Source organism: Chiloscyllium plagiosum, chromosome 25 (assembly GCF_004010195.1).
Source record: "Chiloscyllium plagiosum isolate BGI_BamShark_2017 chromosome 25, ASM401019v2, whole genome shotgun sequence".
NCBI classification, from domain to species: domain Eukaryota; kingdom Metazoa; phylum Chordata; class Chondrichthyes; order Orectolobiformes; family Hemiscylliidae; genus Chiloscyllium; species Chiloscyllium plagiosum.
Window position 1 is genome coordinate 230,313 of NC_057734.1, and position 27,965 is coordinate 258,277.

A 27,965-nucleotide genomic window follows, 5' to 3' on the forward strand; every position below is an offset into this window, starting at 1 on the left:
CACTGTTGGAGGGTCAGTGCTGAGGGAGCGCTGCACTGAGGGAGGGTCAGTGCTGAGGGAGAACCGCACTGAGGGAGGGTCAGTGCTGAGGGAGCAATGCACTGTTGGAGGGTCAGTGCTGAGGGAGCGCTGCACTGAGGGAGGGTCAGTGCTGAGGGAGAACCGCACTGAGGGAGGGTCAGTGCTGAGGGAGCAATGCACTGTTGGAGGGTCAGTGCTGAGGGAGCGCTGCACTGAGGGAGGGTCAGTGCTGAGGGAGAACCGCACTGAGGGAGGGTCAGTGCTGAGGGAGCAATGCACTGTTGGAGGGTCAGTGCTGAGGGAGCGCTGCACTGAGGGAGGGTCAGTGCTGAGGGAGAACCGCACTGAGGGAGGGTCAGTGCTGAGGGAGCAATGCACTGTTGGAGGGTCAGTGCTGAGGGAGCGCTGCACTGTCAGAGGGTTGGTACTGAGGGAGCACCACACTGTCGGAGGGTCGGTACTGAGGGAGCACCGCACTGAGGGAGGGTCAGTGCCGAGGGAGTGCTGCACTGAGGGAGGTTAAGTGCTGAGGGAGCACCGCACTGTTGGAGGGTCAGTGTTGAGGGAGCGCTGCACTAAGGGAGAGTCGGTGCTGAGGGGGTGCTGCACTGTCAGAAGGTTGGTGTGAGGGAGTGCAACACTGTTGGAGGGTCAGTGCTGAGGGAGTGCTGCACTGAGGGAGAGTCGGTGCTGAGGTGGTTCTGCACTGTCAGAAAATGGTGTGAGGGACCGCAACACTGTTGGAGGGTCGATGCTGAGGGAGTGGTGTTATGGATGGAAGTGGCATCTTTCTGATGAGCTATTCAACCGAGCTCATGCCTGCCCACTCAAGGAGATGTAAATGACCACACACCTTCTATTTTGAAGAAGGACAGATGTGTTATCTTTGTGATGCTTTCACCAATATTTATGTCCAAACCTCTATCACAAAAATAGATACATAAAGTGATGGAGAAACTCAGCAGGTTTGGTGCCTCTGAATAGTTTCTTTTTTGGAACAATCTGCAGGTTATGTATGGTGGACGTTGTATCGACAGTTTTGACCGGCGCATCCTGACAACCTACATGGATGAGTTTTTGGGGGACTTCATTTTTGACACTTTCCAGCCATTCCATTTCTTCTATAACGATGACGTTGACTACAAGATCCCAGAGGGTGAAATTAAAGATGATTATACAGGTACTATTTGGCATTTGTATAGCAGCATCCAACAACCAGCATGTAAAGGAGGCCACGTTTACAATGATACTTAATTGAGAAAACTCTATTTCTGAGGTGTGATGGGGTAGACAGTAGTGGCAAAGGAACATAGGCTCTAATCAGATATTTCCTAAACTTTAAAAAATTACTTTACAATATTCCGATATATTATTGCTAATTTTCAGAGGAAATTGAATCTCTTCCACTTGCCAACACTCCCGAAGTATTTGGCCTTCACCCCAATGCTGAGATTGGTTACTATACTCAGGCAGCACGAAGTATGTGGGGACATCTGATAGATCTGCAACCACAAACAGGTACCTTTCAGCTGGAATCGCTAGAATTTGTCTTTGACTGTTGTCTATGTGTAAATCTCATTTTTACACAATATTCATCTGGACTTAATAGCCACATATTGTTGAATTTGTAAAATACATCAGATAGTTACATTAACTGTTCGGTTATTTTGTTTTGTTATTTTAACTGCTATATTAGTAGCTTTATATAAACCTTTATCATTTCTGCAGATTAATACACAAATATTCTGCAATAATTAGTGTTCTTGACAGGTAGTGTCTGAACCTGATCTGGGCCAATGTACTCATATCTTTAAACTTGTTTGGAGATGGTGATGGTATTTAGACCATTGCAGAAGCTGCTGCCCATGTTCTAAATGTTGGATTATAAATTATTTCGCTCAAACCTAGTTTTGCACATTAAGCCACCAGTATTTTATTCTGCTTGACCACTACGTTGGGGTTATAGCTCCACTGGCTCCCTATTTTTGCTAATCCAATTAAAATCCTTGTCATCTTTAAATCTTTCCCTAGGGATTTCAAACCTCTCCAGCCCCACCCCACCACTCCAAACTGGGGTAACATCCCCTTTTGTCCAAGGGGTGTCAAACCTCCACTTTCTCTCCAAGCAGTAACATCCCGTTTCTTGGGTAACATGTTGGAAAGTTCACGCATAACCTGTCTCTCCTTCTGAAAACCTTCCAGTTGGTCTATAGTCTGTCAGATATTTGGGCTCTTTCCATGTGTCCATTAAAGGTAATGCCAATTGTTATTGTTCAACCATCTCTCTTCCATCAATCTCTTCACCATCTGTCCTGGATTCACTGAGCCATGTAGCTCAGTGTCAGATTTTGTTTGGCAATGGCATCCTGTGAAAGACGTTATGACATTTTACTATGATGACATAGTGTAAGTACCTGAACCTGTTGTGGTTTTAACTAGCTCTGTGCTAGCATTTAAGAATACACCTCTCTAAAGGAGAAATGTTGAGAAATATTATCACCAGGTCCTGCCAGACAGGGATTGATACTGACAGAGGAAACATGATTGCTGAGAGGTTATTGAGAAATGCTCCAGACCTGCTGTGTGTCTCCAGCAACTTCTGTGTTTGTTTCAGATCTCCAGCATCTAATGCATTTTGCTGTTGTATGTATTGAATGATTTTCTGTTTTGTGATGAAATAATCCAATGTTTTTGTTCTAGGGGAATCTGGCACTGGGATGGGTAGGGATGAGTATATTGGACATGTTGCTAAGGACATTGAAAGCAAGCTTCCAGTTCTGTTTGATCTTGACACTATCTACAAAAAGTTTGCTTTGCAAATCACACCAACAACCGTGGTGCTGCTTCAAGAACTAGAGCGTTTCAACTTGCTGATTGACCGAATGTCACGGTCTCTGATGGAATTGCAGAGAGTAAGTCGTTATCTCCTCACTCTCTGGGAATCCAGTAACATTTATTATAATTTGCTACTGACAAAGGTGAAATATTTTGATTGATATTTTCTTTGAATCCATGAGTTCTCTAGGAAGTGCAGATTGAAAGCATTTAACAGCAGAGCTTTCTCTTTGAAAATATCTTCACACTTCCTCTGGTTATAGAATCACGGAATCTGACCACACAAAAAAAGCTATTCAGTCCATCAAGGTCCATTAGGTCTGGCAATTACCATTCAGTTAGTTTCATTTTCTGCCCATCTCCCTATCCATTGAAAGTTTTGTTTCAGATATTTACCCATTTCCTTTTAAAAGTCAATCTTGATTCTGCTTCCCCCACTCTTTTAGGTCAGACACTCAAATCTCGACGATGTTTTGTGAATACAGATTCTTTTAGTGTTGGGACTAACTTTTTTAGTTACTGACTCACTACTGGTCAGTTAAACTAACTTCAGTTTTAACTGTATCTCATTTAAATTGTGTATCTAAATTTAATCTCATTTCAAGCATTTATGCTAGAGTTTTCTTTAAATTTTTGTCTGAATCATATAACGCTGATTAATCATGTTATCACATGTTTAGCCCATTTAATTCTAAGCTGAAAATGTGTTGCTGGAAAAGCGCAGCAGGTCAGGCAGCATCCAAGGAGCAGGAGACCCTGCTCTCTGGATGCTGCCTGACCTGCTGCGCTTTTCCAGCAACATATTTTCAGCTCTGATCTCCAGCATCTGCAGACCTCACTTTCTCCCATTTAATTCTAAATTTTGTTCCAACTACTTTTACAGAGGAGTTATTCCATTTAAGTGGAATGGAATAATGCCTCCACTAAGTGCAGAGGGAATATGGTGTGAGTGGTGACATGATTAAAGCTAACATTATTTTAGAGACTGTAGGAAATAATGGGAGAACTCTTTGTACCCTGAGGAGACATTAAAACAGTGGTTTTCAGCTGTTTGTGAATTATTTAGAATTATGCTTTGCACCAATCTGTAAATTCTGTCTGTTCCAATTTGTATTCGAACAAAGAAAATTTACAGGCCCTTCCGCCCTTCAAGCCTGAGCTGATCCAAATCCATTGTCTAAACCTGTCACCCAATTCCTAAGGATCTGTATCCTTCTGCTCCCCACCTACTCATGCATCTGTCCAGATGCATCTTAAATGAATCTATCGTGCCTGCCTCTACCACCTCTGCTGGCAATGCGTTCCAGGCACCCACCACCCTCTGTGTGAAGTACTTGCTGTGTGTATCCCCCTTAAACTTTCCACCCCTTACCTTGAAAGCGTGACCTCTCGTTATTGGATCCTTCACCCTGGGAAGTATTGAATCCTTCACCCTGGGAAAAAGCTTATCTCTATCCACCCTGTCTATGCCCTTCATGATTTTGTAAACCTCAATCAGGTCCCCCCTCAATCTCCTTTTTTCTAATGAAAATAAACCTAACCTACTCAACCTCTCTTCATAGCTAGCACCTTCCATACCAGGCAACATCCTCGTAAACCTTCTCTGCACCCTCTCCAAAGCGTCCACATCTTTTTGGTAATGTGGCGACCAGAACTGTACACATTATTCTAAATGTGGCCGAACCAAAGTCTTGTACAACTTGAACATAACTTGTCAGCTCTTATACTCAATACCCCGTCCGATGAAGGCAAGCATACCATATGCCTTGCTGACCACTCTATATACCTGTGCAGCCACCTTCAGGTTACAATGGACCTGACCTCCCAGATCTCTGTGCTCATCAACTTTTCCCAAGGCTCTTCCGTTTACTGTATAATTGGCTCGAGAATTAGACTTCCCAAAATGCATCATCTCACATTTGCCTGGATTAAACTCCATCTGCCACTTCTCTGCCCATCTCTCCAGTCTATCTGTATTTTCCTGTATTCTTTGACAGTCCCATACGCTTTCTGCTACTCCACCAATCTTCGTGTCATCTGCAAATTTATTTTCCAGATCATTTATGGATATCACAAACAACAGTGGCCCCAACACTAATCCCTGTGGAACACCACTGGTCACCTTTCTCCATTTCGAGAAACTCCCTTCAACTACTACTCTCTGTCTCCTGTTGCTCAACCAGTTCTTTATCCACCTAGCTAGAACACCCTGCACACCATGTGACTTCACTTTCTCCATTAGTCTACCATGGGGAACCTTATCAAATTCCTTACTAAAGCCCCATGAATATGACATCTACAGCCCTTCCTTCATCTATCAACTTGGTCACTTCCTCAAAGAACTGTATTAAGTTGGTAAGGCACGATCTCCCCCAGACAAAACCATGTTGCCTATCACTGATAAGCCCATTCTTTTCTAAATATAAATAGATCCTATCCCTCAGTACCTTCTCCAGCAGCTTTTCCACCACTGACGTAGGCTCACTGGTCTGTAGTTACATGGAATATCCCTACTACCCTTCTTTCACAGGGGTCAACATGAGCAACCCTCCAGTCCTCCGGCACCTCACCTGTATTTAAAGATGCTAAAGCTATTTGTCAGGGCCCCAGCTATTTCCTCTCTCACTCCCCTCAGCAACCTGGAGTAAATCCCACCTGGTCCTGGGGATTTGTCCACCTTAATAACCTCTAGTCTACCCAACACATCTTCCCTACTTAAGCCAACGTGATCCAGAGTAATCAAACTTCTATCTCTAATCTCAACATTCATCATGTCCCTCTCCTCAGTGAACACTGATGCAAAGTAATCATTCAGAATCCCACCCATTTTCTCAGGTTCGACACACAGCCTTCCTTCCTTATCCTTTAGTGGACCAATCCTTTCTCTAGTTACCCGCTAGCTTCTTATATTAGAATAAAGGACTTTGGGATTCTCCTTAATTCTGCTCGCTAAAGCTATTTCATGACCCCTTTTAACCTGCTTGACTCCTCGTTTAAGACTGGTCCTACTCTCCCGATATTCCTCCAGGGTCTGCTCTGTCCTTAGCTGCCTGGACCTTATGTACGCTTCCCTTTTCCACGTGGCTAGTCGTATGGTTTCACCTGTCATCCACGATTCACGAATCTCGTCTTTATTGTCCTTTGCTTTCCAATCTTTCTTTGAAAGCCTCCCATGGGCGGCACGGTGGCACAGTGTTAGCACTGCTGCCTCACAGCGCCAGAGACCCGGGTTCAATTCCCGCCTCAGGCGACTGACTGTGTGGAGTTTGCACATTCTCCCCGTGTCTGCGTGGGTTTCCTCCAGGTGCTCCGGTTTCCTCACAGTCCAAAGATGTGCAGGTCAGGTGAATTGGCCATGCTAAATTGCCCATAGTGTTTAGGTAAGGGGTAAATGTATGGGTTGCGCTTTGGCAGGTCGGTGTGGACTTGTTGGGTCGAAGGGCCTGTTTCCACACTGTAATGTAATCTAATGTAATCTAATCTAATCTCAAGTGTTAACTTCCCTTCAAATAGCTGTGTCCAAACCACATTTCCGAGCTCCTGCCTAATTTTGATATAATTGGCCTTGGCTCAGTTTAGTACTCTTCCCTTAGGACCACTCTCATCTTTGTCTAAGAGTAATCTAAAACTTACAGAATTGTGGTCACGGTTTCCCAAAGAAACCCCCACCGCAACTTCTACCACCAGGCCTGGCTCGTTCCCCAGTACCAGGTCCAATATGGCCCCATTCCTCATTGGACTATTGACATACTGCTCTAGAAATTCTCCAGACGCTTCTTACAAATTCTGCCCCATCCAGACCTCTGATGCTAAGTGTATCCCAGTCAATGTTGGGAAAATTAAAATCTCCCATCACCACTACCCTATTGCCTCTACATCTTTCCATAATCGGTTTACCTATTTGTTCTTCTACCTCACGTTCACCGTTGAGAGGCCTGTAATACAGCCCCAACAATGTAACTGTACCTTTCTTACTTCTCAACTCCACCCATAATGCCTCACTACTCAAGCCCTCCATAGTGTCCTCCTTTAGCACAGCCGTCATATCGTCCCTGACCAGCAATGCAACTCCACCCCTTCTTTTACTTCCCTCCCTGTCCTGTCTGAAGCGTCTATATTCTGGAACATTTAGTTGCCAATCATGCCTTTCCTTCAACCAAGTCTCTGTAATTGCAATAACGTCATACTCCCAGGCACCAATCTAAGCCCTAAGTTCATCTGCCTTACACACTATACTCTTTGCATTAAAGTATATGCACTTCAGGCCACCAGTTCTTTTGCATTCATCTGCTCTCTGCCTACTCTTCCCCTTATTAATGTTACCATCATGATTCTTACAGTCTCCAGTCTCCACCTCGCTGCCTACTTGTTTTCTCTTCTGGTTCCCAGTCACCTGCCACATTAGTGTAAAACCTCCCCAACAGCAGTCGCAAAACTCCCCCAAAGACATTAGTTCCAGTCTGGTTCAAATGTAGACTGTCCAATTTGTAATGATCCCACCTTCCCCAGAACCGGTCCCAATGTCCAACAAATCTGAACCCCTCCCTCCTACACCATCCCTCAAGCCACGTGTTCATCCTGCCTATTTTTTCATTTCTACGCTGGCTAGCACGTGGCACTGGTAGTAGTCCCGAGATCACTACCTTTGAGGTCCTCCTCTTTAACTTCTCTCCTCGCTCCCTGAATTCTGCTTTCAGGGCCTCATCTCATTTTTTACTTATATCGTTGGTGCATATATGCACCAAGACAACTGGCTGTTCACCCTCCCCTTTTAGAATGTTCTGCAGCCGATCGGTGACATCCCTGACCCGAGCACCTGGGAGGCAACATACCATCCGGGAGTCCCATTTTCGGCCACAGAATCGCCTGTCTACTCCCCTCACAATAGAATCCCCTGTGACTATGGCCCTACGAGTCTTTTTCCCGCCCTTCTGAACAGCAGTGCCCACCATGGTGCCATGATCTTGACAACTGCTGCCCACCCTTGGTGAGCCATTTCCTCCAATAGTATCCAAAACGGTGTCCCTGTTTTGGAGGGAGATGACCGCAGGGGACACCTGCACTGCTTTCCTACTCTTTCTCTGCCTTTTGGTCACCCGTTCACTGTCTCCCTCAACAACTCTAACCTGCGGTGTGACCAGTTCACTAAACGTGCTATCCACAACCTCCTCAGCATCATGGATGCTCCACAGTGAGTCCATCCGCAGCTCTAGAGCAGTCATGTGGTCAAACAAGAGCTGCCCCGGACACACTTCCTGCAAGTTTAAGAGTCAGGAATGTCAGCCACGTCCCTGAGATCCCACACCAAGCAAGAGGCACATGCCACGGGTCTGAGGTCCCCTGCCATTGTAAGCCTTAGCTTTATATCAACTAACTAAAACCAAACAATGCACTTAAGTATATGAAAGAAAGAAAGCGAAAAAAACAAAAGCCTTGCCTTACAGAGTCTTTTTCTTCTGGTTAGAGGAGGGGGAGGCGGGAGGAAGATACTACATGTGTAGTATCTCGGGTTTAGCCGCTGCCCAAATTTATACTAACTCCTTACCTTCCCGGCACCCTCCTGGTCCCCACAGCACCTCCATTCTGTCTCCCGCTGCTCCTGGACAGGAAAAGGAATATTGTATGTCTATTGTATATCTATTGTATGTCTAGAGCTGTAAATTGGAAGACGGTCTGTCAATTTTAAATGTTTAGTTCTAATGGTGTTTGCACTATTTATTAATAGAGAAATAATCATCTAAAACCAGCATCAAACTACTTTTAAAAGAAATGTGCCATCTATTCTTCTGGGTGCTCCGGTTTCCTCCCACTATCCAGGGATATGTATGTTAGGTGGGTTAGGCTTGGGAAATGCAGGGTTACAGGGATGATGCGGACATGCTGGTGTTGGACTAGGGTGGACAAAGTTAAAAGTCTCACAATACCAGGTTATAGTCCAACAGATTTATTTGGAAGTACAAGCTTTCAGAGTGCTGCTCCTTCGTCAGGTAGTTAGTGGGGCAGGATCGTAGGACATGGAACTTAGAGTAAAACGCAAAGTATTGAACAAACCTAGATTGCTGTTAAGTCTTTAATCGAGTGATTAAAATGTAGATCCCAGAACTTCTTTGAAGTCACATTCCTGAGATAACTCAAGTTTTTATAAACAAAAGATGACTAATGCTGAGACAATGCATTAAAGGGTAGGGTGGTGGTTGGGTCAGAGTGGGATGCTCTTCAGGGAGGGTTGGCGTGCACTCAATGGGCCTAATGGCCTGCTTCCATATTGTAGGGCTTCTATGATTCTACCTAAGGGTAAAAGAAAACATTTGGAAATCATGCTAATATTACATCTCACTGTCAAACCTCCAAAGTAAAATGCTTCTGAAAGTGTCTGATGTTCCTGTTCCATGAACGTGGGCCAGAGGAGATGGTGATACAGAATTTCAGTAGCAGATGTTGAGATGTTTCCTGGCTCCCATAAGGACTACAGCCCAGAAATCTGTCACCCACACATCCACTCACTAACCAATAAAGAGAGAATTTATCTTCATTACTTTCAGTCCGACAAGAACCTGAACAATAATTGATGACCAGTTGTTGAGATTTGAATATTTTTGAATTTATGAATTTTCTTTTATATATTTGTATAATTTATATGATCTGTTTTGAACAGTGGGACTGTTTGCATGTTTCAGGCTTTGGCTGGTGAAGTGGGAATGAGCAGTGAGCTGGATGAAGTGGCCCGCGCGCTTTTTAATGGTCATATTCCTGCTATCTGGAGAAGACTTGCTCCTGACACCCTCAAATCACTTGGAAACTGGATGATTCACTTCAAGAGGCGGTTTGACCAGTACCTATCATGGGTTAGTGTCAAACTATATCATAGCAAGAGATTTCTTAATGATTCAAAATATTTCCATTAATTGAAGCAAGTATGAAAACATGCATAATAGTCAAACTACATTTCTTGCCTGGAAATGCACACCTAGGATAATTCCCTTGAAGCCAAGGCTGATTTCTCAATCAAGACATTGGGACTAAAGGCCAGGAAAGTATTGAGTCCAAAGGCTCTTCAGACTCACTTGCAACTCGATTTCTGGGACGTGCTGCATGGAGTCTGCAACAGGCCCCAACCCTGGTTTAGGCTCATGATCCAGGCCTTAGGCTTAGACGGTAAAGAATAAATAGTGCAGATACACCTTCCTGCCTCAGTTTTGTGTCTGAGACCTGGGGAATCCTGATCAAGCTGCCTCCTGGATTAGTGACACTGGATATTGCAGCAAAGGAGGAGGGGTTAGAAGGTTGGGTGAGCAAGTTTGCGGATGATACGAAAGTCGGAGGAGTTGTAGACAGTGAGGAAGGTGGTGGCAGGTTACAGCGGGATATAGATAAGCTGCAGAGCTGGGCAGAAAGGTGGCAAATGGAGTTCAATGTAGCTAAGTGTGAGATGATTCACTTTGGTAAGAGTAACAAAAAGATGGGGTACTGGGCTAATGGTCGGATACTTACTGGAACGGGTGCAGAGGATGTTTACCAGGATGTTGCCTGGTATGGTAGGAAGATCGTATGAGGAAAGGCTGAGGCACTTGGGGTTGTTTTCATTGGAGAAAAGAAGGTTTAGGGGTGACTTGATAGAGGTGTACAAGATGATTAGGGGTTTAGATAGGGTCGACAGTGAGAATCTTTTTCTACGTATGGAGTCAGCTATTACAAGGGGGCATAGCTTTAAATTAAGGGGGGGTAGGTATAGGACAGATGTTAGGGGTAGGTTCTTTACTCAGCGAGTCGTGAGTTCATGGAATGCCCTGCCAGTAGCAGTGGTGGACTCTCCCTCTTTATGGGCATTTAAGCGGGCATTGGATAGGCATATGGAGGATAGTGGGCTAGTGGTAGGTTAGGTGGGATTGGATCGGCGCAACATCGAGGGCCGAAGGACCTGTACTGCGCTGTATTCTTCTATGTTCTAAAGCTGGCACTCTGCCAGTGGGGCTGGTCCAGATCTGGTCTGCCTAAGACCAGATTGCCAAATACTCAAGAGGCTAGAGTTGGGGGAACACAGAGAAGGTATTGGGGCCAGAGAAGGTTCTTGAAATGGGAAGAAGGCAAAACCAGGATTTTAAAATGGGTTGGGAGCCAGTGTCAATGAGCATGGGGATTATGGTAAACAGTACTTGGTGTGAGTTAGGACATGGGCAGCAGATATTTTGGTTAATCTCAAGTTGATGGAAAGTGGAAGACTAACCAGCAGATGTTCAAGTACTGCTTCCAGTCTGTGAACTTCTTTTTGATTATGCATGATCTAGTTACTTATCATTATTAACTTGCCTGATATTTTCTAACCAAATAACTGACAGATTGATGAAGGTGAACCCGATGTAATATGGTTGTCTGGGTTGCACATCCCTGAATCATACCTGACTGCTCTGGTTCAAGCAACTTGCCGGAAAAACAGCTGGCCTCTCGATCGGTCCACACTTTACACTCAGGTCACCAAGTACCAAACTAGTGACGATGTCATGGAGAGAGCTGGACAAGGTGGGGATCAGTTGTTACTCTTTGAGTTCTGACGAAGAGTCACTGACTCGAAACATTAACTCTGTTTCTCTCCGCAGATCCAGCAATTTTTGTTTTTGTTTCAGATTTCCAGCATCCACAGTTCTTTGTTTAACACTACTCTTTGAGATTCCTTTTCAGAAAGCAGCAAATGATGTTTTTGTATTACCATGTGTCTGCAGATTATTAAGCATTTCACACATTCGTTAATCCAAAAAAGAGACTTTGATAATCCTGAAAGAGTCATTTGAGGATTTAAAAAAATAATTAGAGATCTAGTGGCAATGTGGCATTGTAGCCTACAGAAATATTAAACATGCATTTCTAAAATAGTTGACTGTCTTCTCTGAATGTTCAGTTGTTTTGAATGGAGTTGGATTAAATAGAATGTTGGTCTCCTATTTAAAGTAGACAGGCAGGAGGCTGGGAGAACACAGGCAGCGTCAGGAGGTGCAGAAGTCGACATTTCGGGTGTAACCTACCTCCAGTCTTGAAAAAGGGCTACAGCCAAAACGTTGATTTCTGCACATCCTGATGCTGCCTGGCTTATTATGTCCTTCCAGCCTCCTGCCTAACTACTTTGGATTCCAGCATCTGCAGTTTTTTGTCTCTAACTAAATTATTTAAGACAGTTAAAATCCTTTCATTGTTTACTGTTATACAGGGATAGCCTACCACAATAATCTGTTTTCTGTAACAGACCCAGCTCTTTAAACTGCTGAGGTTCTTTAAAGCAAAAGTTACTCTCCTGATTTTCCACTGGCTGATCTGATAATCCTCAACTCCACTTTCTCACTCTTTTCCCATAACCCTTTATTTCCTTACTGGTTAAAAACCTGTCTAACCCAGCCTTGAGTATATTTAACACCCCAGCCTCGGCAGTCACCTGCGGTGAAGAATTCCACAGATTCACTACTCTCCTCATCTCTGTACTTTTGAGATGATGCCTTCTGGTTCTAGAGTCTCCCACAAGGGAAAACAACTTCTTCGCATCAACCTGGTCAAGTCCTTGAAGAATCTTGTATGTTTCAATAAGGTCACCCTGCTAAAATCCAATAAGTACAGGCCTAGTCTACTACACCTATCCTCCATACCTGGTATCAGCCTAGTGAACGTTCTCTGGGCTGCCAATCTTCCTTTCCTCAAATAAGGAGCCAAGAATTGTTCACAGTATTCCAGCTGTGGTCTGACTAGTGCCTTGTATAGTTTTAACAAAACCTTCCCAGCATTTAGACTCTTTTTTTCCCAAGATGGCAGCAGAGCTTGTCTGCTGCGCCCATTCCTCTTCTTTTTTTCCTCATAGTGGTTTATTTTCTTCTTCTCTCTGATGATTCCTGGCATCCATGGACCTCCTGGCCTGACACAATGAGCTATTGGCCTGGTGTAGTGTGGTGACCTTCTGATGTGGCGTGGAGGGGCATGGTGACCTACTGGCATGATGTGGCGTGGTGACCTCCTGGCATAGTGACCTCCTGGCGGGATGACCTCCCAGCATGGTGACCTCCTGGCGTGGCATGGTGACCTCCTGTTTTTGCATGGTGACCTCCTGGCGTGGTGAGCTCCTGGTGTGGCATGGCGTGGTGACCTCCTGACATGGTGACCTCCTGGCATGGTGACTTCCTGACGTGGCCATCTAAAGTGATCGCCCCGCCTCGTGATCCTCACAGTGAAGCCCGTGGTGGTCTAGAGCCAGGAACTGGTGCAGCCTAGAAGCTAGGTGACAGCAGTCACAATAAAAATTCTGAACTTCTATTTCTGCACAAAAAACACTTTTATTTCTCTATTGTCTCAAATCTTGCAACTAAAGAAGCTGTAGCTAGGTACCTTTGTACCTAAGTCGGTGCTATAATTGGCGATATATAAACTTTTCACTGTACTCATTGAGTATTTGGGACAATAAAGGCTAATTCTCATTCTAAAGGCTAGCTCTCCATTTGCCTTTGCTATTACCCCTGAACTTGAATGCTAGCTTTTTGTGATTAATGGACAAGGACTTCCAAATCCCTCTTTTCCGTACATTTCTGCAGTCTCTCTCCATTTAAATAATATTCAGGTCCTCTAATTAAATGCAAGATGGTGCTGGCACGGTATTGGGCTTATTGAGCCCATCCGTTCCAGGACAGCAGCATCATTTTCTCAACATACTTTTTCTTTTTTCTCTTCTTCCTTTCTTCTTCATCTTTGAGGCTAGAGCGATGTTGGCAGATGGTGATTGCAGCATTGACGATGTGGACCAGGGACTGCTGGTAGCTGTACGCCCGGATCGGGAACACCTGGTGGTGGTAGGCCTGGAGTGGGGACTCCTGCGGCGGTAGTCCCGGAGCAGCGACTCCTGGTGCCAGTAGGCCTGGGGTGGGGAACTCCTGGTGGCACTAGGCCCAGAATAGGGACTCCTGGTGGTGGTAGGCCTAGAGCAGGAATTCCTGATGGCGGTAGGCCTGGAGCGGGGATTCCTGGTGGCATTAGGCCCAGAGCGGGAACTCCTGGTGGTGGTAGGCCCGGAGCAAGTCTCCTTGGGGAATGGAACATCTTGCAGAGACCTTTCAGAAGCACTGAAGCTGCGATTGAGGTCCCAATTTGAATATCATGAACTCTATTCAAGTAATTTATTTTTATCGTTATTATAACTCAAAATGGTGCTAGATTGTGGCAACAAAACATTTTTCACTGGATCATCAAGATATATGTAACAATAAATCATTCATTCATTCCTCCAGCCAAAATCCAGAACCTCACATTTTCACATATTATATTTCATCTGACAAGATTTTGGTTTCATTTTCAACACTTGGCTTCCCACCTAGTTTTGTGGCATCTGCAAACATTCCAAAGCCATTTATCACGTTTTACGCTTGTGGGTCAAAACTGAGCCCGGTGTTCGAAATACAGTTTAATCTGAGATCAGTGTTCCAAATAAAGTTTACCCTGAGCCCAGTATGCTAAATACAGATTAACCTGAGCCCGATGATCTAAAAACAGTTTAACCTGACCCCGGTGTTCTAACTACAGTTTATCCTGAGCCCGGGTGTTCGAAATACAGTTTAACCTGAGCCCGGTGTTCGAAATACAGTTTAACCTGAGCCCGGTGTTCAAAATACAGTATAACCTGAGCACGGGTGTTCTAAATACAGTTTATCCTGAGCTCGGTGTTCGAAATACAGTTTAACCTGAGCCTGATGTTCGAAATACAGTTTAACCTGAGCACGGTGTTCTAAATACAGTTTAACCTGAGCCCGGTGTTCTAAATACAGTTTAAGCTGAGCCCGGGTGTTCTAAATACAGTTTAACCTGAGCCCGATGTTCTAAATACAGATTATCCTGAGCCCGGTGTTCTATATACAGTTTAACCTGAGCTCGGTGTTCTTAATACAGATTATCCTGAGCACGGTGTTCTAAATACAGATTATCCTGAGCCCGGTGTTCTAAATACAGTTTAACCTGAGCTCGGTGTTCTAAATACATATTATCCTGAGCCCGGTGTTCTAAATACATATTATCCTGAGCCCGGTGTTCTAAATACAGATTTACCTGAGCCCGGTGTTCTAAATACAGATTATCCTGAGCTCGGTGTTCTAAATACAGATTATCTTGAGCTCGGTGTTCTAAATACATATTAACCTGAGCTCGGTGTTCTAAATACAGATTATCCTGAGCTCGGTGTTCTAAATACAGATTATCTTGAGCTCGGTGTTCTAAATACCGATTATCCTGAGCTCGGTGTTCTAAATACAGATTATCCTGAGCACGGTGTTCTAAATACCGATTATCCTGAGCTCGGTGTTCTAAATACCGATTATCCTGAGCTCGGTGTTCTAAATACATATTATCCTGAGCTCGGTGTTCTAAATACAGATTATCCTGAGCACGGTGTTCTAAATACAGATTATCTTGAGCTCGGTGTTCTAAATACATATTATCCTGAGCACGGTGTTCTAAATACAGATTATCTTGAGCTCGGTGTTCTAAATACAGACTAACCTGAGCTCGGTGTTCTGTGTATAGATTAACTAGCTATCTGTATAAAAGTAAGATTGGCCCTTTGGCTTGTATTGAATCGTCGATCAACGTAAAGTTACAGCGATAAAAATGGAGTGGTTTATCTCTGTTTAATATTGTCTCCAACAGCATTTTGCTCCGATTTTATTATTATTTGCAAGTTTACTCACCAGCTTCCCAAATGCACTGTCAAGTTAATGAAATACAGTGAACAGGACCAGTTCAACTGGGCTCCTGAATGATCCCCAGGCAATAACAACTCATTTAGTGAAGATAGATTGATGGTTTTCACAAATTCCTTTTGTTTTTGTTGCAGGCTGTTTTGTTACTGGTTTATATATGGAAGGAGCTTCTTGGGATATTGAAGAAAGTTGTTTGATTCGGAGCAAACCAAAGGAGCTGGTGACTGAACTCCCTGTTCTGAAGGTCATCCCCATCGAGGCTCATCGGCTAAAACTGCAGGTCTGCCACAGCCGGCTGAATGTGTATTACAAACAAAGTCTAATCAGGAAATGGACAGGGAGGAAATGTTTTGCAAGTGCAGTCGCTGAAACAGTACTCACTAATCACAAATAACTGACATTTGGAATGTTCTAGAGTTGGAAATGAATGGCAACAAAGTGAGGGAGGAAGGATGAAGAATGAACTCTAACACTGCCAAACATTGGATCCATCGATGTCCCACTGTAACGTTCAGACCTCTTCAGCTTACCCTATTGTAGAGAATTCAGTTTATGTGTTCACTTGGGTCGGGGTCATTGGTAAATATTGTAAGAAGCTAAGGCCCCAGTGTGGAGCACTGTGAGTGAGAACAAAGCCTTTCGTCCCTCTTTGTCTCTGGCTGCATTCACAAGCTTTTATCAGAAGCTACAATCTATTGAACTGTTTGGTGTAGCTTTGTGTACAGTCCAGGAACATTGTTGGGTGGAACCAGTAGCTGATGTAATGGGGTGTAGCTTTTCCCATTTACTTTCCACATCGGCTTTGTGATACATTGGTTAATAGAGCCAACAGGACAGGGACATATCCAGGGGGAAGGGATGGTGAGGATGATCCAGTGAGAGGTAGCAGGATTGGTAAGGACTGTCCAGAGGAACAATGTCATCAGTCCATCTACCTTGAATTCTAATACTCAGATGGCCAACAACAACTTGAATTTCTGTAGCTCTTTTAATGTAGTAAAATATCCCAAGGTGCTCCACAAAATATTATCAGACATTTCAGATCAAACAACAAAACATTCAGCTTATAAAGTAGTTCTAATGAGGTAGGATTTGGAAGGCTATCTTACAGAGGGAACAAGATGTGCAGAGCAGGGAGTTTCAGGTGTTGGTCAAAACAATGACTGCAGATGCTGGAAACCAGAGTCTAGATTAGAGTGGTGCTGGAAAAGCACAGCAGGTCAGGCAGCATTCGAGGAGCAGGAAAATTGGCGTTTCGGACAAAAGCCCTTTATCAAGAATAGAGGCAGAGGGTGCCTCTAAATGAGAGGGGGTGGGGGTGGGGGTGGGGAGAAAGTAGCAAAGAGTACAATAGGTGAATGGGAGTGGGGATGGAGGTGATAGGTCAGAGAGGAGGGTGGAGTGGATAGATAGAAAGGAAGATAGGCAGGTTGGACAGGTCATGGACGGTGCTGAGCTGGGGCGAGGTGGGGGAAGGGGAAATGAGGAAATTGGTGAAGTTATTGACTCGCTATTGTGGGACTTCTCTCTGCTCCTGAAATCTTTTTATTTGGAGAGAGCCTTTTAGGCTAAGTGTTGTGTATCACAACATTGTTTTTTAAAGCTTCTTTAAAAAAGTTTCTAAAACGGTAAGAATCCTTTGTCTTACCAATTGTGATAATTTCTAGAACATCAGGTTGTAAATTTGCTCGCTGAGCTGGTCAATGTGTTCTCAGATGTTTCGTCACCATGCTAGATAACATCAGTGAGCCTCCAGTGATGTGTTGGTGTTCTGTCCCACTTATTATTTATATGTCTCAGTTTGTTGTCATTTTTGGTACTGTTTCTGAAAGGTTGGAAAATGGGATTCAAATCGATGTGTTTATTGATGCCAGGTTTGAATGCCAGGCCTCCAGGAATTCCTGTGCATGTCTCTGTTTAGCCTGTCCCAAGATGGATGTACTGGCCCAGTTGAACTGGAGTCCCTCTTCATCTGAGTATATGGATAGTTGGTCCAACTAGTGATAGTTGGTTATGTGTTTTGGTGGCTCGTTGGTGCTCATGTATCTTGGTAGTCAGTTTCCTGCCGGTCTGTCCAATGTAATGTTTGTTGCAGCCCCTGCAGGGTATTTTGTATATGATGCTCGTTCTGCTGGTTATTGGTACAGGGTCCTTTAAGTTCATCAGTAGAATGAAAAGCCAATAGAGAGCTGCAAGCCACACTCACTATCCAGATACTCAACTACAGGAGCAATCATCCTAACACCCACAAATGGAGGTGCATTGGGACATTATTTAAATGAGCCACAACACACTGCAGCACCCACGAACTATGAGAAGCTGAGGAAAAACACCTGTACAACATATTCAGGAACAACGGGTACCTGATAAGCGCAGTCCACCAATTCCTACACAACAGCCCTAAACAAGATGACACAACCCGCCCAGAGACTCTAGCCACCCTGCTATACATTAAAGACATCTCTGAGATGATGACCAGACTACTCTGGCCCCTAGGCATCATGATAGCCCACAAGCCCACACTGAAAGAGCTACTGATGAATTTCAAGGACCCCATACCAAGAACCAGCAGAATGAGCATCATATACAAAATACCCTGCAGGGACTGCAACAAACATTACATTGGACAGACCGGCAGGAAACTAGCCACCAGGATACATGAGCACCAACTGTTACTGGTACCCACACACACAGACGAAGAGGGACACCGGTTCGACTGGGTCAATACATCCATCCTGGGACGGGCTAAACAAAGACGCACACAGGAATTCCCAGAGGCCTGGCATTCAAACTGGAACTCCATTAATAAATATATCGATTTGGACGCCATTTACCAACCACTCAGAAAATGAACAGGAAATGATATCACCCATCACAGCAGACCAAGACACATAACTAGCAAGTGGGACAGAACACCAGCACTTCACCAGAGGCTCACTGATGATGTTACTGAGCATGGTGACGAAATGTCTGAGAACAAACCCACCAGCTCAGCGAGCAAATTTACAACTTGAATTACAAATCTTTTCCAAAATCTCAATTTCCAGAAGACACTGAGTGCTTTTCTTCTGTTTCTTTCTTTGACACAGAACACTTTACGAACTCCAGTGTACACAACATCGATGCGTCGAAATGCGATGGGTGTTGGTCTGGTTTTTGAAGCTGATCTCTTCACCACTAGACACATCTCACACTGGGTGTTGCAGGGTGTCTGTCTGACCCTGAACTCCGATTGAAGCCCCTGGCTGTCAACACAACATTGGGCGTTAATCCATCAGCAACAAGGAGCAATTATGTGTCCTCTTTTTGTTATTTGCTGTTTTTTAAAGTCTTAGTTTTCTTAATGTAATTCTGAAGTGGTATATTTTGTAATTTTAATACAATGAGGAATCTGATGTCTATTTTAATAATGTAATATACACAATATTCTGAATAGTAATCGACTTTTCAACAAAAATAAAATTAAAGGTTTGGGGTGTGAGGGAGTGGTGTGTGTGTGTGGTAAAAATCCTATTGGTCCAGGCTAATATTAATTACTGTTCAGTAATTGTTGGACACGCCTTTTATCCTGTCATTGGAGCTTGGTTTGTATCTTTATTTTAAAAAAAACTCCTACATTCTATTTTTGTTTTTGGAAGAAATGACAGATGTGTCGTCTTTCCACCACTCACGTCTTGCACTGACTCCAGTCTCCAGGATTTCTGTTTTATACCCAGCTGATTGACATATGTGTATCTGTCAGTAACACAAGGTACATGACAAACCCTTTCAGTAACAAGCAGCAACTTACCAAGAGGATGAAAACTCTCCCATTCGGGGCTCCATGTAATGTCAGCCTGATGAATCCGAGAAAATATTTGTTGCTGTGAAAAATCTTGACCGAGTTCAGATTCCAGCTTTTATCTACCTGGCTACCATTTGTCAGATGTATTCAAGGGCAGACTGAATCAGAGGAAACATAGAAGGCCACTGGTCTCACACAAGACCTCGGTGTCTGTATGTCCCAGGCTTTTAATAACTTTCCTATAACTAAAATATTTCCTGGGATCTGCTTATTCACTCAATCTCCTCTGACTGGTTTTCACAAGAGGAAGGGTCAAGCTGGAAAAGCTTAGAAAAGCTGGAAAAGCACTGCAGGTCAGGCAGCATCTGAGAAACAGGAAAATCAACGTTTCAGGCAAAAGCCCTTCATCAGGAATCTTCACAAGATGATGTTCATTCACTCCAGAGTTGAAACTTTATTGCTGGAACAGCACAGCAGGTCAGGCAGCATCCAGGGAACAGGAGATTGGATGTTTCGGGCACAGGCCCTTCTTCAGGAGGGCCTGTGCCCATTCCTGAAGAAGGGCCTGTGCCCGAAACGTCGAATCTCCTGTTCCCTGGATGCTGCCTGACCTGCTGTGCTGTTCCAGCAATAAAGTTTCAACTTTGATCTCCAGCATCTGCAGACCTCACTTTCTCCTCATTCACTCCAGAAGCAGCCCTCTTCTCTTCAAGCAGCAACACCTCAAGACCTCAATTGGTAGGGGTCAGATTTGCACTCTGTTTCATTGAGTACTATAGACAATGGAACAAGGTTATCAGGTAAGAACATAGGCCAAACAGATGTAAGCTTGATCTCTTCATTCCTTACTCTGCCAGCATACAGGAGCAGTGTGTTATTCATTACTCAATGGCAATCTTCAGTTAATCTTCAATTAAATTCATTATTAATATCCTATACAAATGAGTCAGTGCTGTTGTGGCAATGTTCCTCGACTACGCCCAGACTAATGTTTTGGGGGTGCAGCCTCAAATCACACATTTGGTGGAATTTAAATTCAGTCGATAATTCAGGAATATAAAGTTATCAGTAGCAATGATGCATGAAGAGATCTTCAATTGTAGGAAAAACCCGTGTGTTTCACTTGTCCTTCAGGGAAGGAGATCTGCCATCCTAGCCTGGTGTCACCTACATGTGACTCCAGACCCACAGCACATGGCTGATTCTGCAGCAGTTGCTGCTTGCTATCATGTGGTACAGTAAGGATGAATTCTAGTTTGTGGTTTCAAATCCCCACTCCAGGATTTGCGCATAAAACCTACATCTAATCTACTCCAAGAAATGCTGACTTTTGGGTTAAATGTTAAACAGAGGATCCATTTGCTCTCTCAGGTGAATGTAAAAGACCCTAGGGCCATTTCAAAGAGCAGGAATGTGCTCCCCAGTGTCCCAGATAGTATTTATCCCTCATCCACAAAAATAGTCTGACTACGCTCACATTGATGCTTATTGGGAGCCTGCTATGCACAAATCAGCTGGCTCGTTCTCTGGCTTATGGATGCCAAAATCAAGAGTAGTGGCACTGGTGGAGGTTTCAGATATAGGGAATGAGTGAGTTTTTTTAATGAGGATGAGGATGTCACTGGATAGGCCAATATTTATTGCCCATCCCTAATTGCCCAGAGGGCAGTTAAGCTTCAACCACTTGCAATGGGTTTGGAGCCACATGCAGGCCAGACAGAGTAAAGATGGCTGATTCCCTTCCCTAAAGGATACTAGTGAGCCAAGTGGGGCTTCCCCAACAATTGGCAATGGTTTCATGGTCTTCATTAGATTCTTATTTCCAGATTATTGTTGAATTCAAATTCTATCATCTGCCTCAGCAGGTCCTTAGCACATTACCTGGGTTTCTGAGTTATAGTCTAGTGATACCAGTTTACAATTGACTATCCATGAAGGGACTTGAAAACAATAATGAGAATTTTAAAATGGTGTCAAAGAGGAAGCCAGTATAGATCAGCAAATCGAGAGAAGGTGGATGAACAGGAACTGATGAGAGTTTCGATCCACTAAAGATCAATTTTATTTCACATCAAAAAACACAAATGCTGAAAATCTGGAAGAAAAACAATATGCTACAATTACTCAGGAGTGGCAGCATCAGCAAATGAGACACCCAACACGGGGGCAAATGGGGATCCTGATACAATCCTTGTCTGAAACCAAACACTGGAGTTATTTTTTGAAATAAATTAATAATGAAGTACAACAGGCAGTGTGGCTACTGCTTAATTAGGGAACCACCCGCTTGAGCACTGGCAGCTCCATCACGGGAACTGGTGAGAGGAGAGCAGCTACAATATGGGGGTACCAGAGAGGTAAAAACGACATAATTGAAAAGGCAGGGCTGAAGGATCAGAGGGAAAGCAGCTCCAAATGCAACACTGGAGCTGCAGAGGCAGTCACTCTTACCATTCCTCTTCAGTGCTGCCTTTCCATACACCCATCCCCCCAAGGGAATAACCTGCATTAGTGATCCTCCTGCATTGGGACTGGGGGGTCTGTCAGCACAATGTCAGAAACTCTGGACATGACTGCTGACTCCTAAAGCACTGCTCAGAGGTCATGGGTTCATCTTTCAACATAGCGGCTGTTGGAATTAAAGTTCAGTGAATAAACAGCAAGATTTACAGCACAGGAAAAGGCCCTACGGACCATCACATCTGTACCAGTCAAAAATGACCACCTACTTATTCTAATCCCATTTTCCAGCACATGGCCAATAGCCCTGTATTTCTTGGTATCACAAGTGCACAGCTAAATACTTGTAAAACGTTATGAGAGTTTCTTCCTTTACCATCCTTACAGGCAGAGTTCCAGATTCCCACCACCCTCTTGGTGTAAAGAAAAATGACTCACATCCACTCGAAACTTATTGGCCCAAAATCTATGCCCTCTTACCTTAAAATCTGGAATATAAGGCTAGTCACAGCAACAGTGCCAACCAATAAAAGATCTAATTATTCCCACTCCCGTTAGCCAGCCAAACTTCTATCCATGCCAATATGCTAAACCAAACTTTCTGAAGAAGGATCAGTGGTCCCAAAACATTAATTCTGATTTCTCTTCACAGATGCTCCCAGACCAGTTGAGCTTTTATAGCATCCACAGTTTTTTTCAGTTTTTATTTTCTGCAACACGCCTGACTTTGCTACAAACATCTGCATCCCATGAAATAATCAAGAAAGGTGGGGGGGGGGGGGGGGGGGGCGGTTGCTGTTTAAGTTGATACCCACCATCTGATGAATGCTCCAATGTCCATGAGAAAATCTCCTGGCAATAGGAATAAATTGGGCATTTCCCAGAATGATTCAGCAGCTGTGGGAAGAAAGCAAAGTTAATGTTCTGATGAAGAGTCACCAGACTCAAAACATTATCTCTGCTTTCTTCCCAAGGATACTGCCAGAGCTGCTGAGTTTCTCCAGCAATTTCTGTTTTTATTTCAGATCTCCAGTATCTGAAGTTCTTTGTTTTATGTCCAGAATGATTCTCCAATATCTTCCTGGGGCCAGGAAATGTCAGCCCATTCCTTTCATCTTGATGATCTTTTATTAAAATAGATGTAGCTTGACTGTCTGAACATTTCAGTTTTTGCCTCTTTGTTTCTCCACTCCAATACAACACAGGTTTTCTCTTCCTATCCTTGCATCACATTTTACTTCACATTTTTATGCCCTGATTTGTAGTAACCTAGTTTTCTGCAGCCTACCAAACTCACCAGACCCACAACTATGACCTCCCCAGTTTGGTGCAACCAGCCCATTTTAATATTGTTCCTCCAATTAGTAAACTTGTAAGAGCTTCTGTAAATAGTAAATGTGAGGAGCTTGCTAATCACCATGCTCTTCTGCATCTCATTGTCTTTTTGAAATCCTGTGTATATAACTTCCTGTGTAAAAGGGAATAAATTTCAGAAACCAATGAATCAGATCATCAATAATCATTTAATTGGATTACAAAATCAAACTTAGTATAAATGCAGTTATGACCTGAAGAAACCTGTAAAGATTTGTTCTTCTAATGGTCACGACACACAGTACATACATGGAGACAGTGATTTACATGCTGCCAGTTCTGGCTTTGTCAAGAGATCATTAACACACAATGTGACAGATAGTATATATTAAGGTCACAGCTACTCATACCTTCAACCATTAACATTATATTTGAGCAAATAGTTTCAGTTTTAGCTGCGAAGTTGTATGTTAGCATTGTTTATACCATGTTTTCTCTTTGAATAATTATAGCTGTTTAGTGCAACGGCTAGTGAATTGTGGCCTTGCTTTTCTCAAACCGTAAGTACAATTAGATTATTAGTAGAAGCAAGCTGAAGATTACATATTTTGGCCACTGTTTAACTACTCACAACTTGACAAAAAAAAAGTGAAATTCCGAATGAGTCTGTGCAGGTTTGTTTTCCCGTAAAGTGTCAGAGCTTGGCATTCATATATTCTCTGTCATTAAAAACAAAATAAAAAATTGCTGCAAGTGAAGTTTTGTCTATATTTGTGCACAGCATATAAAAGCAACTAAGCCAAGATAAAGCAGTCCTTTTACACAGTTCTGTCTGTCCCTGAATGCTTCCTAACCACTTTCCCATCATTAACCTGGTCAACTGCCAGTGTTTCCACTTCAGGCTGGCTCTGCGATGTGGTGATATGTGGGATTCGGTGAGCCACACCGATGTGATGTGGCTTGTGCTGCTTGTCTCTGGCTGGACTCTGCTGCTCCACAGCGCCACGCTCAGAAGGAATGGGTGGAATTAGCAAAGGCCTCTCCTTCATCAAGTGTGCTTCAGCAGATTCCCGTGCTTGCAGGAATGGCGTAGGGTCTGGCATAGCATCTAAAGGCTCCGATCGCAACATTAGTTTTCTTCCATCAGTTCCAAGTCTGTAAACTTCTGCAAACTCTGTGTTTAGTGGAGTTGAAAGACTCTTTTTCATTCTACGCCTTGGGGTTTCAGGCATCTTGTCTTTGGGTGGCGATGGCTTATAGTTGGTAGATGCAGAACCTGCAGCAGACTGACTGTCACAGGCTCCTGAGGCTGACGACATCAGCTTTTTTTTGGTTGCATGCAGCTGAGAAGTGAGGTATGCAATGGTGCTTGCCCTCTGTTCCAGCTCGCTTGACAACATGCTGAGCTTATGACTCTTCAACTTTAGCTCCTCTAAATATTTCTTCTCCCGCTCCTTCATCGTGTTTTCCAGGACTACTATCACTGCATTCTTCTTCTCCAAATCTTTTATCAGTTCATTGTTCTCATCTTCTTTGGCTTTTAGCTGAGATTCCAGTTCTTCATATTTTTTTCTTAATTCCTCACTTCTTGAATCACCATTCCCTTCAAAAGAAAACATAAACAATCAGAGGGATGAAGGTGAAAATTAAACAGAATTAATAAAATAACTGTCAGTGTCCTGCTCCAAACTTCTCTTAGATATTGACAGAACTGCAGTGCCTTTCCAGCACTTTCTTTAAAAACTGTAAGTGTGGAGGAGCTGGATGAAGAAAGTTGTTGATATCAACCTGGCAGGAATAACTATAACTCGAGGTTCAGAAGCTCTGCAGTGTATGATTGAGGTTAGACTGCATCACCTGTAAAATCTATCAAATATTGGCACTTTGCCCACAATCTTCATCAGTTATGAGTTGTAGGACAGAATCTGATTTCACACAAGAATATATTTGCCCTGCCCAGCTTCTAGATGTTGAAGTGCTGCATTATATTCATGAAGAAACAGTGGTTTCATCCCTCAGTCACAAAGCTGCAATGCAGATATCACTGGCCTGCCAGTCGGCCACACCCCAGCCAAATTCCTTCACCCTTTCAGTCTCATGCCAATGCTGAACTCCTGTTTTAAAAATACTCCCTCAAATTATCTGACAATAGACACTTATAAATGTGTCACAAGTGTTCTTTCTAAAAGATCAGGAATTATGCTGCTTTCCATTAAAAAGGCACAGTTTCTCTCTGGGTTACATACAACACCATCAGTCTGTGGATACAGCCATTCACTCTTCAGAGTCAGGACTTTCCAAGATGTGTTTGCCCTTTGCTCACCTTCTGCACCATCGCTTCCCACCCCAGTGAAACATTCACTGTGCAATGATTTGGTCTCTTTGTTGTCTCTCTCTTACCTCTCCCTCCCTTTGGAGCATGCCAACACCCTCCTGCTGTTGCCCTGTTCCATTATCAATGCTCATGAGGAATTCACACCATGTGGATAGAAATCTATCTGTGACTAAAAACAACCAGGACTGGTACTTGAACCGTTAGCAGAGAAGCAATGCAAAGGGGATACCACTGGCCACAGATTCAGTGTATTCAGTCCTCAGTAGCAGCTTCTTATTTTTGGGAGGATTGTCATCCAACTCCAAGGAACTCCTCTGTGTGGGTTCAATTTCATAAAACAGCCCCAGTATCACTACAGCAAAAGTATTATTTGCTCTCCAAGGCCTTTGGAATGGTAACAAAGGAACATTCATTTTAGTGATTGATAAATGCCAATAGCCAGTCACTAAGTGAATTCTCGGACCGGAGTAGATGCACATTTGCGTGAAGTTGCTGATGCAGGCCAAGCAATGGGTTCAGGTTTCTGCTCCTAATCGCTACAGGCAGCCTTTATCTGAGCCAATCATATATTGAGACTATGTTGATTTACTGTGACACTAACAGCACAAAGTTCTCTTCAAACCAGAATCTACACCAGTTCTGTCTGATTTCTTATGAACAACACAAACTTTTCCTATAGTCAAATAGCATCTTACAGGCAGAATCATTTAACCAACTCTTTCAAAGAAGGTTTGGAACTATTTTGCTATTTTTTAAAATATCATATCATGAGATATAGATATCCCTGGCTAGATTATGCCGTATCCCATTCCCATTGTCCAGAGGTTAAAAGTGTGAATGTAGTAGGGTTTTGTAATGTTTGACTTTAACTTTTACAATATTGATTGGAACCTCCGAGCAGATGGTTTGGAAGGAGCTGTTTTTGTAAGGTGTGTTCAGGAGGGTTTCCTAACTCAGTACGTTGACAGGCCGACGAGGGCATTTGGTGCTCGGCAATGAGCTGGGGCAGGTGTCAGATCTTGCGGTGGAAGAGCTTTTTGGTGATAGTGACCACAACCGCTTCACATTCTACATAGCTATGGAGAAGGAGAGAAGCAGACAGAATGGGAGGATATTTAATTGGGGAAAAGGAAACTATGACGTGAGTTGGGAAGCATGGACTGTGAGCAATTGTTCCATGAAAAGGGCACTATAGACATGTGGAGACTGTTTAAGGAACAGTTGTTGCGAGTGATGCATAAATGTGTTCTTCTGAGACAGGCAATAAGGGGTAAGATAAAGGAACCTTGGATGACGAGAGAAGAGGTACTTCTCATCAAAAGAAAGAAGGCAGCTTATGTAAGGTGGAGGAAGCAAGGGTCTTGCTCAGTTTTAGAGGATTACAGGCAGGTGAGGAAGGAGCTCAAAAATGGTCTGAGGAGAGCCAGGAGGGGGCACGAAAAAGGCTTGGCAGGAAGGATTATGGAGAATCCAAAGGCATTTTACATGTATGTGAGGAATAAGATAATGATCAAAGAAAGAGTAGGGCTGATCAGGGATAGCATAGGGAACTTGTGTATAGAGTCTGAGGAGGTAGGGGAAGTCCGAAATGAGTTTTTTGCTTCTGTCTTTACTAAAGAAAAGGACCTTGTAGTGAATGAAACCATTGAGGAGCAGGTAAGCATGCTGGAACGGATAGAGATTGAGGAAGCTGATGTGCTGAACATTTTGACAAACATTAAGATTGACAAGTCGCCAGGGCCAGACCAGATTTGTCCTCGGCTGCTTTGGGAAGCGAGAAATGTGATTGCTTCGCCGCTTGCGAAGATCTTTGCATCCTCGCTCTCCACCGGAGTCGTGCCGGAGGACTGGAGGGAGGCAAATGTAATTCCTCTCTTCAAGAAAGGAAATAGGGAAATCCCCAGCAATTACAGACCAGTCAGTCGCACGTCTGTCGTCTGCAAGGTGTTAGAAAGGATTCTGAGGGATAGGATTTATGACTATCTGGATGAGCATGGTTTGATCAAATGCAGTCAGCACGGCTTTGTGAGGGGCAGGTCATGCCTCACAAATCTTATTGAGTTCTTTGAGGGTGTTACGAGACACATTGATGAGGGTTGAGTGGTGGATGTGGTGTATATGGACTTCAGCAAGGCATTTGATAAGGTTGCCCATGGTAGGCTCGTTCAGAAGGTCAGGAGGAATGGGATACGGGGAAATTTAGCTGTCTGGATACAGAATTGGCTGGTCGACAGAAGACGGCGAGTGGTAGTGGAAGGAAAGTATTCTGCCTGGAAGTCTGTGGTGAGTGGTGTTCCACAGGGCTCTGTTCTTGGGCCTCTACTCTTTGCAATTTTTATTAATGACTTGGATGAGGAGATTGAAAGATGGGTTAGCAAATTTGCAGACGACACAAAGGTTGGAGGTGTCGTTGATAGTTTAGAGGGCTGTTGTAGGCTGCAGCGTGACATTGACAGGATGCAGAGATGGGCTGAGAGGTGGCAGATGGAGTTCAACCTGGACA

General features: G+C 43.7%; 2 protein-coding genes across 3 annotated transcripts in view; one reads left to right on the forward strand and one right to left on the reverse strand.

Annotated features, from left to right (window-relative positions):
- The window catches only part of dnah10 (dynein axonemal heavy chain 10), a 243,067-nt gene extending 223,276 nt beyond the window's left edge, over window positions 1-19,791 (forward strand). The window contains exons 62-68 of the mRNA XM_043715328.1: window positions 1,030-1,201; window positions 1,408-1,539; window positions 2,722-2,933; window positions 9,534-9,701; window positions 11,193-11,373; window positions 15,704-15,849; window positions 18,659-19,791. Of these exons, the coding sequence (XP_043571263.1) occupies window positions 1,030-1,201; window positions 1,408-1,539; window positions 2,722-2,933; window positions 9,534-9,701; window positions 11,193-11,373; window positions 15,704-15,849; window positions 18,659-18,805 (1,158 nt within the window). The 3' untranslated portion in view covers window positions 18,806-19,791. The remainder of the gene's footprint in view (window positions 1-1,029; window positions 1,202-1,407; window positions 1,540-2,721; window positions 2,934-9,533; window positions 9,702-11,192; window positions 11,374-15,703; window positions 15,850-18,658) is intronic.
- Window positions 19,792-23,317: 3,526 nt separating this feature from the next.
- Window positions 23,318-27,965, reverse strand: part of ccdc92 (coiled-coil domain containing 92) — a 60,367-nt gene continuing 55,719 nt past the window's right edge. For both annotated transcript variants that reach the window (XM_043715329.1, XM_043715330.1), the window contains exon 4: window positions 23,318-24,730. In XM_043715329.1, coding sequence (XP_043571264.1) covers window positions 23,946-24,730 — 785 coding nt within the window. In that variant the 3' untranslated portion in view covers window positions 23,318-23,945. The remainder of the gene's footprint in view (window positions 24,731-27,965) is intronic.